This window comes from Choloepus didactylus, chromosome 15 (assembly GCF_015220235.1).
Source record: "Choloepus didactylus isolate mChoDid1 chromosome 15, mChoDid1.pri, whole genome shotgun sequence".
Taxonomy (NCBI): Eukaryota; Metazoa; Chordata; class Mammalia; order Pilosa; family Megalonychidae; genus Choloepus; species Choloepus didactylus.
The window spans coordinates 29,878,143-29,894,938 of record NC_051321.1 but is presented as its reverse complement, the minus strand read 5'-3'; the positions used below and the strand labels follow the sequence as shown (position 1 = coordinate 29,894,938).

At 52.6% G+C, this 16,796-nt stretch overlaps 1 protein-coding gene across 1 annotated transcript in view; it reads right to left on the bottom strand.

The window, feature by feature from the left end:
• SH3PXD2A (SH3 and PX domains 2A) overlaps positions 1-16,796 on the bottom strand; it is a 246,976-nt gene that overhangs the window by 55,015 nt on the left and 175,165 nt on the right. The window contains 1 exon segment of the mRNA XM_037804143.1: positions 3,972-4,016. Within this exon segment, the coding sequence (XP_037660071.1) occupies positions 3,972-4,016 (45 nt within the window).

Genomic DNA, 16,796 nt, shown 5'->3' with positions numbered 1-16,796 from the left:
GCAATAGACGAGGGAAGTGGGAAAGGAAAACTCAAAATGCACATGGAAGAGAGGAACTTCCCAGCAGCTTGGAGCAATTCTGAATCCTGAGATAGCCCAGATTATCCCACTAAGAACAGCCAGCCTTTATCAGAGCTTACTCCATGTCAGTGGTGACCCCAAGTGACAGGCTGCACCATCTCATTGTCTCATTTAATTCTCACAACAACCATATGCTGTTGGCCCTGTTACATAGCCATTTTACCTCTGGGAAAACTGAGGCTTTATGAGGTTAAACAATTTTCCTCAAGTCATACAGCTGAGAGGCAGGACTGAATTTAATCCCAAGCCCACGTCGCACCATGGCTGTGTTCTCAACCTTGGCACTGCACACGGCCTACAGGAGTATCCCCAGACTGGACTGTGGGTCCCCTGTTGGCTGTTGTACAGTGCCCGTAAGACTGCAATCAATTAGTGTCTGTGGAATAAATGAATGAAACAAATGAACAAGCAGACAGATGAACAGTGACTGAACAGTTTGTTTTTGGCTGACATGGATAGACCAGGCAAGGCCTCCTTTCTGGAATATGGGCACACTAGACTCTGAACCCTGGGAGGGAGAAAGCGAAGACGATGCATTTGGAGATAAAGGGGGAGATGGGGAAACAAAGGCCAGGAACAAGGAGCTATGGGTTTGTGGCCAGAAGGTGCTAGTGAGGACAAGCAGGAGGTGGTGGGAAGTGGAGGGACGTCAGCTCATTTTAATCCAAGCCAAGAAAATCTGAGGCAAGATTTCAAAGAGGGGGAAAATCCACACACAACACATACAGCCCAGGCTTCTCGGAATCCTGGCCTGGGTTTTCTGAAGGCCAACACTCCAGGACACAAGTAGAGAAGTTAAGAAACATTCTCAGGGGTTACAGAGCACAGAGAGACTGCTCCAAAGGCTGTGGGATGGGTAGATGGACACACTGTGTCCTCCTGGCTGCACTCCCTTCCCCCTGCACACACAGGCTCCCCAATGGCCTTCTCCAGCACCTGCCTCCTAGGGTGTTACCTGCCCAGGTGTGCTGAGTGGGGAGCAGGTATCCAGATGAGAAACCACTCGGCAGGCAGGCAGTGGCGGTGATGTCATCCCACAGAGGCCACTCTGGATCCCCTCCCAGCCAAGGCCCAGAAAATTGGGGGCTGGAGGAGTTGGCCCAGGGTTGGGGATGGGGGGCAGCAGAGGGAGCCTCCCGTCTCCAGATGAGAAGGGTTTGGCAGAAGTATGGAGAAGGGGTACTCCTCTTTCAGAGAGGAGAGCCCCTCTCAGGTTGGGAAGGGGACATCCCAAGAGTTTGAGTACCACCCAGGGTTGGCTCCTTTTGCCTTATTAAGGAGCCCCTGGCTGGACCTGCTGGGGCCCTCGGTGTCCCTGCCCCACCCTCACCTCACACCTGCATTCCTTCAACTCCCATCTGGAGGCCTCCTGACTTGCCTGATCCTGGCTGCCAACTGAAAAGTCCAGATTTAGCTTTATGCTAAAGTCATTCTGCTGCTCCAACATCCTCAATGGCTCCCTGTTGCCTACAGAATAAAGGCCAAATTCAAGTCGGTTCCCTGACACACCAATCCCTGCAGCAGGCAACACATATTTCCTGGGCACCTACCTTGTGCCAGCCACACTGTTCTATGCACATTCTCACTTCTGAGGCTTTGCTTTGGCTGTACCCCAGGCCTGGAATGCCCTCCCTTCTCTCTACCAATCCCATTCCACCTGGCTAGCTCATCTCCCTGACGACACCAGTCACTGGCCTCTCTTGGACTTTTTGTTGGGTGCTGCTCCCCAACCAGACCATGTGCTCCAGAAAAGAATCCCCCTGATGAGAGAGGACGTACCAGGGCTGTTGCCGCAGGACGTGCCACTGGACGCGACAGTCTGAGATTCATGATGCAAGTACACAGAAGGCAGAGAAGAAGAAGGCACAGGATTTAGAGTCTAGGGGTCTGAGATCCAGTCCTGCTTTGCTCCTGGCCAGCTGTGCTACCCCAGGGAGGAAGCAACCTCTCTGAGCTTTGGCTTCCCCATCTGTAAACAGGAACGGTAACAGTTCCGACGTCGTGGAATAATATTCCTACAAGCATGGAATGAGGTGCTGGGGACTGATGCCCTATGTTAATTGTAGATAGTAGTTCATAAAGCAACCAGAGAAATGGATTCTAGATGGACTTGGAGGGCTGTGTGTTCCTCCACAGCCTCAGAACCAGCAGGCAGCTCAGGGCAACGTTGGGGAAGGGAGGCCTGCAGCTGTGTTCCTGCAACAAGCCTCTTTTAGACTTTGCCTCCAAGCAGGCAGCAAGCCCTGGTCAGCTGGAGGGAGCCAGATCAGAGTCTCCTTGGCCCTATCCCGGGGTTGAGGTCAAGTTGAATAGCCCAAGGACCCTTATCTGCCAGGGTCTCTGGCATCAGCCCCTCACCTCTGAGTTTCCTGTCCTACAGAATTATCCAGCATTCCAGATGGGGAAACCAAGGCTCAGATAGACCTGGCAACTAGCCTGACACACCGGCCCCAGATGTCCGGTTCACACTGCCTCCCTTGAGCCTCCTGCCACAAATGGGGCTCAACCTGAGAAGCCAAGCCCTGTGGTGGTCTCTGCCCTACGTGCCCTGTGTGCTCCATGCCCCACCCCACCACCCCAAACCCTGGGCTTCCCACCAAGGTCCCCAAATAATTGGTTCCTCCCAGGCTGGGCTGGGTCTGCTGGCCTCTCCACAGGCCCACAGGCAGCCCAGCTATACGTTTGGTGAATAAAATGTATTGTTGTGAGCCAAGTGGGCTTACTGGCAAGCGGAGAGGGGAAAAAGGGACAGGAGCCCAGTGATTAGCTCAGGCCCAGGCCCTCGTCACAGGGGGACGACTGCACGGAGCTCAGGGCCAGGCACAGGAAGGGACAGGCCCGCCCACCCTGGCTGCCTTCTCAGGCTCCCTGCCCCTGGATGTCCACCTCCCATTCCCTGCCCACAGCTGTGGTGGGGAGGGGCTGGGCCTTAGGCTCTGACCACTGTGGGCTGGCCAACCCCTTTCTGACCCCCTGACCCTTTCCCCCCACTTCTGCAGCCTGAACCTCTGTTCTCAGATTTCTCTGGGGCTGGGGTGGGCAGGGGGAGGTAACAGTCAGAAATGGAGGGGTGTCATGGAAGACCCTTCTAGAAACCCACCACAATTCCCATACCCCTTTCCTGTCACCATCTCCCTCCAGCAACTCTGGAGCCTGGCTGTCTGGGATTTCTGGCCATTGTTCAGTAAGACCAAAGGCCTATAACCTCTGGCCCAAGCCCCTGAGGACCATCCTCAGCCAGCAGGCTGGGCCAAAGCCCCGCAACCCCCTGAGGCAGGAGGCAGCTCCAGTCATGGGGCTCCCCACCCCCTGCCCCAAACCTCCAGCTCCCCGGCGAGGATCACTGGAACCTGAATGAGCACTGGCTCAGGCCCCAGGGACTTAATCTCTCTGCCTCAGTTTCACCGTCTGAAAACAAGATTAACATTCTTTGGCTGGCCCATCTCACGGGAATGGCCAATTGAGATAATGTACTTTGCCTGGCCAGCTACACTGGCCAGGGAAAGGGAGAAGGGGTGATAATGCTGAAGATGAGGGTGGCTTCACCAGCATTCGAGCACTTTTTGCGTGCCAGGCTCCTTCACAACCTCCCTGTGAGGGAGGATGACATCCCCACTCCACAGATGGGGAAGCTGAGGGCTCAGGGAGGCCAAGACATGGCAGAGCTGGGATTCAAACCCACATGCTCTGGGCCTGCACTGGGCTCCAGGGTCGCCACCCCCACGAAGGGTCGGCCAGGAAGGCAGAGGGCACAGGGAGCGGGAGGGCAGGAGAGGACAGACACACATCATGGAGAAGCCTCAGTGGCCTGCGGACAGCGGCTCCCCCCTCCCGCAGGCCCGGGGCACACGTGCTCACACGCATGCGCTCACATGCACTGGGGCCAGTACCTGTCACGTCCTTCTTAGGAGACTCAGCCCAGCTGGAGAGCCACACTTCCAAGTCCCCCGAGAGAAAGCAGCAGCAGGAGAGGAGAACCAGAGGAGAAAGAACCGTTAGGCAGGCAGGAGGTCCGCCCGGTGAGTGGCCGCATTTGGCCGGCGGGCGGCGGAAGGCGGGGGAGGGGAGGGAGCGATTTCCTGGCCCCGGCGGCCGCTGGGCGTGGGCCGGCCCATTACAGAGGCGCGGGGACCCGGTCGGCTGGAGCGGGGATGATGAGGTGTCTGCCGAATTGCAGGAATCCTACACAATCTCCCTCTGGAATGGGGCCCACGGGTTAGGGCCGCCCTGGAGAAGGCAGCCTGGCCCTGCCTCTCCGACCATGTGGGTGGCTGGTCCCACAGCCCTGGAGGCTCCAAAGACCCTCATGGGCCAGCAGGCTTAGAGGCCTGGACCGGGAACCAGCAGGATTGGCGTGTCCAAAGCCACTCTGCAGGGCCTGGGCACCACATCCACTGGGCTCTCGTCTCCCGCCCAGCCCTTACCAAGGCCCCACCCCGGAGGGGGTCAGCTCAGCCCAGGCAGAATGAAAGAAGCAACCCCACCTTTCCCCTCCCCTTCCCCTCTGGTCAGGGAACTTCAGTGACCGGAGGAGGGCTTTATTCCAGGCTCAATCTGGGCCTGTTTTCTCACCTGTGAAATGGTCAAACGTTGTCCTCTTTCCAGGAGAGAGGAGCAAAATCAAAGTGCCATAAAGCATACAATTTTGAGATTTGATATTAGTAATGTTATCATGTGGCAGAAAGCTCTTAGCTTAATCCACTATGGTACAGAATGAACACTTCTAGAATATTCGAGGGTCACCAGGTAACAAGCCTTGATGGGTGGCTCATTTGCTCCCACAACAATCCCATGAGAAGGGTATGCATTTTAGCCCTACTTTACAGAGAAGAATTCTGAGCTTAGAGGAGAACTGGCCCAAGTTCCCATGATCTCAGAGTAGCAGAGTCAGAAATGGAACCAGCTCTGGGGGTCCCCAGGGGTAGTGCTTTCTCCACAGAGTACTGGCTGCAGTGGTGATAATCAGGAGGAAATGCAGAGATGCAAACCCAAAAAGCAAACCCTTGCACTGCCAGCACAGCACTGCCCAGGGGACTTGTGTGACAGACAGCAAGGATAACCCCAACCACAGAGCACATTTATATAGCACCATCTGTGTGCTGGATATTGCCCTGAGAACTTCACGCATGTTAACTCATTTATTTCTCACAACCAAGCTACAGCAATAGGCATAGTATTCTCTCCATTTTTGTGGATGAAGAAACTGAAGCAGAGAGGTTAAGCAACTTGCTCAAGGTCTCACAGCTATTACAGTGCCCATCTCTTGAGCGGACACAGACCTCAGGTGATCAGAGCTTGATGCCCTAGTGATTTAAAGCACCAAATCCCTCCGTTACTCTGCAAGCCACCTTCCAATTGCAGGCTGGCTGCCCAAGTGGAACTAGGAAGCCTGGCCCTTTCAGTTCTCACTGTAAACCAACAGACTGGGGCTCCAGTGAAGAGGTTTAGCAAGGCCTCTGGAGTCTGTCTGGGTTCAAATCGAGGCTCTGCTTCTTTGAGGAAGTTACTTAACCTCTCTGAGCCTGTCTCCTTACTTGTAAAAACTGGGCTGAAATGCTGTCAGCTGAAGTGCTTCCTACTGCTGTACCGCAGAGATGTGGCCAGGTGGGCTCCCCCAAGCAAGGCTCTCCCATGCCCCTGGGCAGGCCAAGTGCCAGGTCCATCCCAGCCCCATGTGGCCCTACACAGCCCTGTGCTGACCCAGCTGAGCTGTCATTCATATCTCCATCTTCACCTGCTTCATTAAACTCGTATACCTTCCTTTTTTCATAATGAAAACTTTTGGGAATTGCCAACCTCTTTCAGGGGGCTAAGGGAAGGTATTTTGCCTGGGCCTGGAGAACCCAGGGAGACTTTGGCAAACCTTTTATGCAAGGAGCCAGAGACTAAATCTTTTAGTCTTTTGGACCATACTGCCTGCGACAACTACTCAGCTCAGCCATTGTAGTGCAAAAGTAGCCACAGACAATATGTTAACAAATGAGCATGGCTGTGTTCCAATAAAACTTTATTTACAAAACCATAAGGTGGGCTGGACTTGGCCTAGGGATTGTAGTCTGCCAATCTGTTTGCTAAGAGACGAGGACTATCAGACAGCGTGAGCTGGCTTCAACAAGGGGGAGATACTCCAAAATTCTAAGAGAAGTGGGACCCTTAGCTCATCTAGACTAAAATGCTCAAGAGGTCTCAACTGCTTGAATGATTTTTTCAAGGGCTGATTTCCTTCTAGGCCCTTGGAGTTTGGGCATTTGTACAGGCAAGGGGGATTGGGCGGGAAAATATCTCTCAGCTTCTGGAAATTGAGTCCCCACTGCTCTGCTAAGTGTCAACCATCAGCAATCAGAGCTCACGCCCATTCCCTTTACCCACCATGAGCAGGCCCTCCTCCTCTCTCTCCAAAGGAAAATGAGAAGCAGATCGGAAATGAGCCTGTCTCTTTAAAAGAACAACCTTTTTAAAACATGATTTATTTCCCAGTCCCCTAGATCTGTAGAATTAATCCAGTTCCGCCGCTCCCACTCCATCTTAACCTCCCTTCAGAGTCCCCCCTTTCCAGCTCACTTAGCAAGCTCTCTCCCAGGGTGGGAAGGATCCCCTTATGCCTCATTACAATGAACAGGGGAGAGCCCCTGGCTCACAAACCTTGGCCCTCTGGCCAGGAGGCAGACAAGGCTGCTGGCTGAGGGCTGGGAAAGCACAGGGGCAGAGAGGTGGGGGTGAAGGAGCTAGGGGCAGGCACGGCCAAATGAGCAGCTGTGACAGACACAAACCAAATGTTTCCCACCCTTTCTGCTCCCTCTCCTCTGGCAACAGCACAGAACCCAGGGCCCTACAGCGCAGGGTCATGGCCTGATGGAAAGTGAGGGCCACTGGACTGGGAAGCCACACAACTGGTTTTGCTGACAACTAGCTGTGTGACCTTGGGTGAGGAGCTTAACTTCTCTCAGCCTCAATACTCAGGTTGGTAAACTTACGCATTTGGGTCTACTGATTGCCAAGGTACTTGTGTGATGTTCTAGAATTCCCAGGCAGAAACCTGGTTCAGTCGCTACAACACAAGTGCACCACAGCTGAAATGAATCTTTCCAGAGGAACAGACTGGCTTTCCAGGGAAAACCACTTCAACTCATGCTCAGTCCATGGACACCCAAGTCAAAAAAAACATAATTCAGGAGGCATGGAGGTTAGGGAACTGCACCAAGAATGAAAAAGACTTTCGGTTCTTCTGCCTACTCTGTCACTCAGCTCACACTGACTTTGGACAATTTAGCAAATCTCTGAGCCTCCTTTTCTTCTTCTTTAAGATGGGAGTAAAAATAGCTACCCTAATGTAAACTATGGACTTTAGTTATTAATGTGTTAATACTGGCTCGTCAATTGTAAGAAATGTACCCCTCTAATGCAAGAGGTTTAGAAGGGAAAATATGGGGGTGGAGAGTGGGGAAAGAGGGCATAGGGGATCTCTGTATTTCCTGCACAATTTCTCTGTAAACCTATTACTACTCTAAAAAAATAGTCTATTAAAAATTAAAAAAAAAAAAGCTATCCTGCTTCCTTAGCAAGGTTGTCTTAAGAATAAAATGGCCTCATGCCTGTGGAAGGTTTTGGAGGGGTAGGAATTACGCCTTGGGGACACAGAAGGGGTAGCACAAAGCTGGTGGTGAAAGCAGGGGACCTCCCTAGGCCACACCACAGCAGTCACCCCCCGCCTCAGTCATTCTTCCTTGCTTACCATAACAGCAAGAACCCAGGCTCAGCGAAAATCATGGCAAAGTCAGTGACTCATGGACACTTAGATGCTGAGCCTGATTCCATCAGATCCAGGTGATTAAGAGAAATCAAAGAACAACTGCAGGTGCCCCTCGACTTTAAGAAACTCTCTCAAAATGCCGATACACTCCAATGCTACATGCAAAACCAAAACAAACCCAAACCTGGATCAATGTAAATTAAGAAAGGGGAGCCTTTCCTCATAGGTTTGTGCTAAGGTTTCTTTTAACTCCAGAGCAGTGAAAATTGGGTTCAATTTACCCAAATCCAGTCTCAAACTATGTTTCCAGGAATCCCTCCCTGGTGGAAAGCAAGTTCCACCCATCAAAACTAATAAATCCAGAGTGGGCTACGAGCCCAGGTGGGAGAGAGAGGAATGAGAACAGCCAACAGCACGAACTCCGCAGAGAGTGAAAATGAACCCAAAGCTCTGGGGGACCAGGGCAGGGTCACCCGCCTTATCGGCTTGCACAGCCCCCAGCCTGGGCTCTTGGGAGGGGAGGAGAAGCAGGGACCCTGCCAGAGGCCCCAGATGGAATGAGTACCTCCCTTGTCTTCTCCGAGTCTTCCCATCCTTCAATATCTCAGCTTACTGTGAGAGATCAAGACCTCTCCCTCTTTGGGAATTCAAATGTTTGTTAAGGGGCGTGCCCCCACTGCAGCCCTGGACTGGCTTCTAATTATCTGCTCTATTCCAGTTCTTTCTCTCCATTCATACAACCAAATTTTGCACAAGGCTGGATTTCTCAGGTTTCCTACAAACTCCAAGCATTTCATTTCCTTTTTGACGAGGCCACCCTGAGGAAACTCAGCCATCTCTTTTAGTGCCCAATTGCAGTAATTGGGGCCTGGCAGCCAACTAGCCCTATTATTCAATAGTAGTAGTGGCTGTTCTGTCATCCATGAGTAGAGCACATTCCATGGACATGCATGTAGGCAGTTGCTCCAATTTTCACAGAAGCCCTAAAGGGTTAATTGTCCTTTACAAAGAAACTGTGACTCATTAAGTGACTTGTCCAAGGTTACACAGTTCATAACTCCTGGAACTGGGGCTGGATCTCTAGTGACTCTGACCACAACTCCGGACTCTTGAGATGCTGCTGTCCAACTGAACCATATCACATCAGCCACTGCAGAACCCTTTTGGGGAGAGTCACCTATGAAGCTAACATAAATAAAGCTTCTGTTATCACACCGGGTGAAACCTGCCAGAAGGGTTTTCACCAAAGGAGAGTGCATCTAGAGTGACTGCCATCTGGGAAGGCCTGGCACTGGTTAAGATGCCAAGACAGAAAACAAACGAATAGAAACATGACTTTCAAATCAGAGGTCTTGCAAGTGGAAGTTTGCAAGGGTACCATTGCTTGGTTGTGAACCATTTCTCACTTGGGCAACTCTAAGCCGTTTGCTCCAGGGTGATCAGCAGCAGCCAGCTTGTCACAAATATTTACGGCAGGAAAAAATAAAGGGTGAGGGATGCATGCTGCTCCAGCGGGAGCTCCGACCCCAGGCCCTGCCTCCTGCACTCACAGCCTCCATGGCCGGGCTGGCTTCGTGGAGGGGTGACCTGTGCAGCAGCACAGAGCCCCATGCTTAGGAGAGCCCTGCATTTGGTTTACGGCTCTCCTGCCACCGATCTGAAATCCTTAATAATTTATAAACAAGAGTAGCTGCATTTTCAGTTTTGCACTGGGCCCTGCAAATTAAGTAGCTGGTCCTGCCTAAGGCCTGGTAAGTCTCCATAACACAAGTGCACCACAGCTGAAATGAATCTTTCCAGAGAAACAGACTGCCTTCTGCAGACTTCCGAGTTAAATAAATAAAAGTACTGAAGAAGAAATTTAGTAGGGCGGAATGGTATCTAATTCTCAAAGACAGAAAGCAAATTCTAGATGGGAAATCAGGCCATTGTCTCCAGACAGGTCACTGCCCACTCCCTTCTCTGGCTTCTTGGCAGAACCCCCACAGGCTAAAAGGAGCACGAGGGGACTCAGGACCAGAGAGGGAAGAAACGTGCCTAAGATCACACAGCCAGTGAGTGGCAGAGTTGGGGTGAGAATAATTATGCCAGTTCCCGTTAACTTTGCACTCATGCCAGGCACTGTGCTAGGCATTTTAGGAGCATTATCTCAATCTTACAACAATCTGCATTTTACCTATGAGGAAAGAGAGGCTCCGGGAAGTTAAGGTTCTTGCCAGACGCCCCACAACAAGGAAGTGAGCCCAGGCAGCCTGACTCTCAGGCCCTGTTTCCCAGGCATGTACCCCAGAACGGGGCCAGGAATTGGGAACAGAGGGACCCTAATGGGGGACTTTCTTCTCTGGATCCTCTCCGGCCATTGGCCAAGGCCTCGTTTATCTCTGTTGAGATTCTCTCTGCAAATGTGGCCATATTCCTATTCCTTTGGCTCTCAGCAAGAAGGGGCCTGCCTCCTTCCCTAGGAATTGCCTTTCCCAGAATCCAGAGCACATGTGGGGGCAGCCAAGCCTGGGGTAGGAATGCAGTGCTGACCCTCTGGGCTGCTGAGCTCTGAGGTCAGGGAACAGTCAGTTTCCTGCTCAGGTGGGGAATGGGGTGAGGTGGGGGCTGGGGCTGGAGCCACTCCATAGGCCCTTAGGGATTGAGTTCAAGGGTGCCCTTCTTAGGGCAGGGCTGGGGCAGAACAGCCCAGCCCAAGTGGGTGTGGGTAGAGAGGCCAAGGATGCCCCAGGGATGATGCAGCTGCCCAGAGGGGGCTTCCTTGGCAGGGGTGGAGGGCAGAACTGCCACCTGCCCTCCACCCTGCTGAGAAGGCACCCTGCATCCCGGCAGAAAACAGGTGCTGCGGTCATCTGGCACCGTAGGTGGATAGAGGGGTGCTGGGCGGGGAGGCCAGGGGGCTTCTGAGCCTCCACTCCCAGCAGCTGCTGCCCAACCCCACAGCAGCCCTTGGGTTGCAGCTTCCCCCTCAGTTCTCAGGTTCTCACCTCTCCCCACTCCAGGCATTTGTGTGCAAGAGAAGAGACAAACTCAACACTGTTCAGAGTTCCAACTTCTCAGCTCCCTCTCTCCCTGGGGTGATCTGCCTTGGTGGTCCTCCCCCACTAACTATGATAGCCCCCCTCCAGTTCCCCCACCCACCAGCTCCCCCAGAAGCCCCAGCCAACACCGGGATCTGTGTTCACACGGAAGAAGAGGCAGCAGCAGGCTGCCAGGGAAGCAGGATGAAGTCAGCAGCCGCTGGGTCTCCAGCCCCCCACCCGCCCACCCCTGCGACTCCCCTGCCTCTGTGGCGCAGTCTCCATGAGAGCTGTGAGTGATGGAGTCAACAATAATGGGCTCAGGGCAGACATTCCCATCCCAGGACAACAAGAAGTGGAATGTCTCGTTTTCTCCAGACTGGACTCTTGCTATCAGATTATCAATGAATCAACCACCAGCTATTTAATGAGTATCTACCACGTGCAGAGCTGGCTGACGCTATAACTGTCTGTCTCAAAGTAACAGAGATGGGACACACATATCTACAACCAGACACCTTTCCAAATGTTCCCATCTGCTTCAAAGTCATGTAGGTTGGAGGGCTGGGGGTCAGGTCAGGGTGGCCCACAAATCTCGTGCCTGGCATCAGCCAGGTCGCCATTCAAGGGCATCCTCACTCCCTGAGAGACAGGCTTGGGATCCGAGGTGGGGGATATGGCAGAGCTGTGTCCTGAAGGCCTCGCATCTGTCTTTGGTGGGTATTTGCAACCCACTGTTGGGGCACAGCTCAGAAAGCTTCAGCTGACATCTGGCTGGACACTGCCAGGGACTGGACAGGAAAGGGGTGGAGATGGGGGTGGGTACTAGACAGAGTTCACCAGAGAAACAGAACCAAAAGGACACATCTATGTGTACATATATCAAGAGATGGACTGCCTGCCTCCATCATCTTGCACTGGGAAGGATGTTTGTGTTGTTGAGTATTTCAACTCCAGAGTGTCTGCTTAGCACTGTAGCCCCAGTAAGTGTCTGGTACACAGTAGGTGATTAATATGGACTGTTATGACTCTCTCCCATTAAACCTGAAGTTTCTTAATCCTGTCAGCCCCTCACAGCACCCCAAGCACAGTAGGTACCCAATCAATCCTCAGTGGCTGATGGAAGGATGGACACTCATTGCTCTCAGTTCCAAGAATTTCATGGGGAAACCAAGCCCTGACTCACCCACCTGCCTGGAGTCTGCTTGGCACTCAGGGCCCTGCCCTCTCTAGTCTACGCCTGAGGGACAGGCAGGCCTTCTCAGGCAGAAAAAGACTGTGAATCTAGCTGGTGCTGGGCAGGGAGGCTCACAGGCAGACCACAAAGCCTGGCAGAACACCCCTGAAAGACTGCTGGCTTCTAGCATCTGCTGCAAAGCGTTTCAAAGAGATCTAAAAATAAAAAATAAAAAATAAAAAATTGTCCATAACCAATATGGTCTTATGGCAAGATGGATGTTACAGGAAATGGGAGTCTGAGCTGGAACAACTTGCTTATCTATAATGTCTGGTGGAAGCAGGGCTCAGCAGGGCTCAACTCAGCCCCCCATGGTGTTTGCCGGAGCCCCTCAGCCTCTCTTCTCCCCCAAGTCCTCCCCTGCTGCGCGTGGGTATGGACCAATCCCAGGAGCTGCCAGATGCCACGTAAACAGAGCCGTGTGCACACATGCGCGCACGCACACACACACACACACACACACACATATATATCAGTGCTTGGGAAATCCCCACATCTGGTTCTCATGTGACTGTGCTATGCCCAGAAGGCCTCAGCTGAGAAGGCCTGGAGGACAGGGGAGGGTCAGGAGCTTGTATGAGTTCTCTGGGGAGGATGAGATTAACCCTTTGGCAACACAGTTGAGAGTCTCTGGCTAATGCTGTCTCCACCCTATAGGAAAAAGAGTGCTCAGAGGCTCCTGCCCCTAGCTCCCGTGCAGGAGTGGGCAGGTCAGATCACCCCCCTGGGCCCTGCTGGTCTACATCCGTGATATGAAAGGGCTGGACAGACAGGTTTCCGAGTCCCTCCTCTGCTCCTTCTCTGTCCTGTCAATACCATCATCAACCATGGGGAGTTCCTGCCGGATGGAGATTCCTCAGCTGGCAGAGGCCACAGTCTCTTAGTCAAACGTTTAATGAACATCCCTAGTGCTGCGCTTTTGGCTAAGGGCGCTGTGGCCCTGGAACCGACTGGAGTAGAGATCTAGGTAGAGATGTGGCCCCAAGGGGGCAGGAGACCAACTGCTCGAGGCCAGAGTCCTCCCAACCATAGGAAAGGGTTGCAAGTGGCTGCTGGGGCAAGTTTCCTCCAATCTAGTCCCCTGTATTTATTTTATAATTAAAACTTTTGAATGTCAGCCATTTCTAATGAGCTAGATGCAATTGTCAATAGCATCTCTGAAACAGCACCGCATGGCAGGTACTCTACAGAGGTGGATGGGATGCCCAAGCCCACTTTATAAGACGTGGTGCACTGGGGCAGCAAATCCTGGGCCTGCCCACGTGTCCTCTATATGGTTCCTCTCCCTTGTCACCAGAGCTCTAGAGGTGGACAGCCTTGCTCAGCATCCCCAGGCAGGGCTGTGTGCCTTGAGTGGAGGCTCCCATCTCCCTGCCCCAGCTCCACTGTAGCACTTCTGATGCTTATTATAACTGCCTGTTTACTCTCCCATCTCTCCCACTCAACTGTGAGTCCTTTGAGGACAAGGACTTCACTGAAGTCATCTTGGTGTCCCCAGGATTCTACCACAGGGCCCAGCACACAGTAGGGACTCAGATGTTTACTGGATAAATCTAGAAGCCAGCCACAGCCGATCAGAGCCTGCACGGTCAGCAATAGGTCAGGTAAGAACCATTTAATGCTTGAAGGCAAGTCTAGTACAGGAACCAGTATCACCAGGAGGCATTCGGAAACCTGCCTCCCATCCATACCACCTTCAAGGATACCCTCCCTGCTCTGGGCAGAGAGCTGTGGGCTTACATCAGGGAGAGAGACCCAGGCCAGTAAGGAAGAAGGAAAGGACTCTCAATCAGAATCCTGTGATCAAATGCAAATGAGGAATTAATGGAGGGATCCTGGAGCCACTAGGCTGGAGGAAGGGACAGAGGGGTGTATGGCAGGGAGCCGACAGAGCCGACAAACTTATCCCACCAGGACAGATCTGGAACGAAGGAGGGTAATGGCTGTGTGCATGCAGGGTTTCTCTGGGGGGTCCCTGCCAATGAACAAAGGGAGTCTTGGTGTGGCCTCGTCACTAGCCTGTCATCACTGCTTTACGAAGACCTCACCCTCCTGCCAGGAAGAGTTATGCACCCAACCCTGACCCTGATCCAACACTCAGGGCGTGTAAGGTGGTCCAGGGCTGAGCTGGGGAGACCCTGGGTAATGGGAAAAGGCAGTCCCCAGAGACTGCAGGGGGCCTTCTCCACAGCCACTGCACCCATTAGCCAGACAGCAGCACCAGGGTGATGGAGAGGTGGCTAGCTCTTCCTTCTGAGCACAGGGGAGTGAAGGAACTTTCTGCCATGGCCCAGTTTTCTTGGTACAAGACTCCAGTTCTAACATTAACAAAATACATCTTCGTACCAGCTGCCTGGGTTCCACGTGGCAATGACAAGATCCACGGGGCAAAACAGTCAGGGAAAAAAAACTCTTTTCCTGCAAACTTGTAATTTTACTGAAACTTTGGAAAAATTTTTTTGCCTTCACATTTCAAAACTGACCAATTATAAAAATGTCATGAGCCAACCAAGTTACACACGCCACATTTCTATTTCTAAACAAAAACTTCTAGATCAGAAAAAGGTGCTAAAACAATAAGTAATGCACATTCTCCCCAAATCTCTGTTTTTCCATTGGCTTCATGATTACTGGAAATGTTGCCTTGTTTGTCACATGTCTAAAAACCAAAAAGCTGAAGCGAGGAACAAGTTACTGAGGGCCACGGTGGGAAGCATTGCTTTGCTGGACCACAATGTGGTGTTTTCTCCCCCAGAACGCAACTCTGTGGAAATAAAAAGTGGAAGGAGACTCAACACTGCCTCCTGATGCGGCCAGAAGGGAGGTCAGCAGCTGGGCAGGCCCTTTAGACAGCCATTCCCGAAGGCACCTATGCTGGGTCAGTGTTTCAGGGATAAGATGCTTCGAGTCCTGGCCTCTGACAGGCTCCCCTTCCCATCCCCGTGGCCCAGCCCCCAACTCAGGAGACAAACTGAATGTGTCTTCAAGGAACAGCCCCATCAGGCCATGTGGTCCACCAGGACATCCAGGCTCTTCTCCCGGGAGCCACTGGCTCTTTCTGCCACCTCCATGGCATCAGCTCACATGGATGAGCCACCAAAAATTCAACCAATGTTGGGTTATGAGCATCCCTGGGGAACTTGTCAAAACGCAAATTCCAGGGGCTCCACCCCAAGAGATGCTGATTCAGTAGGTTGGGAAGAGCCTCAGAATCTGCAACACAAGGAGCAGGATTCTGAAGCTAACCTCCAGGCCTCTGCACATGCTGGTGCCCCTCCAGGCCAACTTCCTAGTGGGCTCAGGGAATCAAGGCGACCAGCCAGCTGCCTCCTCCCTGGAAGTGTGATGGATTCCAGGATTTGGGGACCACCCCTCTCCATGCTCCGTGTCCAGGGCAATAGGGCTGCGCTGCCTCTGGCCAGGTGAGTCGTGGCACAGAAACACACGTGAGCAGCACATTCACTTTCTCCATCGCATCACTGACACATGGGCCATAGGTAGAGTTGCCAAATCAACCAGCCTCCTTTTCTTTCCAATTAGATGGCTTTGAACTCCAGGGGTGACATCAGGCTGAAGACCCAAAGCCATGAAAATAAAAATTGTTTAAAAACACCAGGCCTGGTAACACGTGCCAGAAACCAATGCCTTCACGAGACACATTTGTTCACTTTTGGAATGGGCCGTTGGAGGATGCCAGGAATATCTTGGCCGTGTTTGCTAAGCAGCCTGGGCCTTTCTTGCTGAGGATGGGTGGCTTCGGCAGACAAGGGAGCTTTGAATGTTGCTTTGACAAATCTTGTTGATACACTCTCCAAGTCTTCCTTTCCAGACTTATCTCCTGCCCTCCCCTTCCCTAGCCCTCTCTTGGTCCCTGCCAGGCTGGACACCTCTCCTTCTCTCAAACTTAGCAAACTCACGCCAGCCTCTGTGTCTTTGCTGCTGTGGTCCCTTAGGACACCTTCCCCACACCCCTCAGCTTGCCTCACTCTCCTTTACCCTCCAGGATGCATCGCCAGCCTCTCCCTTCTTGCCCCCTCACCCCCTTGACTCCCACAGCTCCTGGATCACAGCCTGACCTGCCTGGGATTAGTTAATGAATCTCTGAGTCTTTCCTGCTTGCTCAATTGAGCTGTAAGCTCCAGGGAGCCAGGAGCCAGCAATTGCCTAAGAGAAACGAAAGCTCACAGAACCCTTCGCTCTGGAGTGCAGCTAAGGCTGCTGCCGTCTGCTTTGTCTCTGTCCATCTCCCTCTGCAGCTGGTGGAAAGGCCAGGTCTGGGCTGAGGCAGAGTGCCGGCTCCGCTCTGTGCCCCGCTGGGCATCATCTTGGGGGAAAACAAGGCACCAGGGGCATTAAAGGCATGGCTTTCTCTGCTTCACAATGGCCCTCCTCACCACTCACCCACTCCAGGGCTTGGTGGAAGTGTGAAGAGCCGAGACTACGTTCTGCCCACACTCATCTTGGGCAGGCAGCAGCCCCTAAGTCACTTCATCGATATAAGGAGTAAGTGGACTTTTTCTAGTAGCTAGGACTTACAGGTGGGTCTTGCTTTAAGCAAGCCTGCTTTATTACAATCCAACTCATCAGAAGGGAAATTAAGGAGTTATTATGACATTTTACAAAAGGATCCTTTGCCCAACTGAGAATCCCTTTGTGACCAAGGAGCCCTTCACCTGGAAACTCCAAAGGGGCTCTCTTGGGGCAGGCT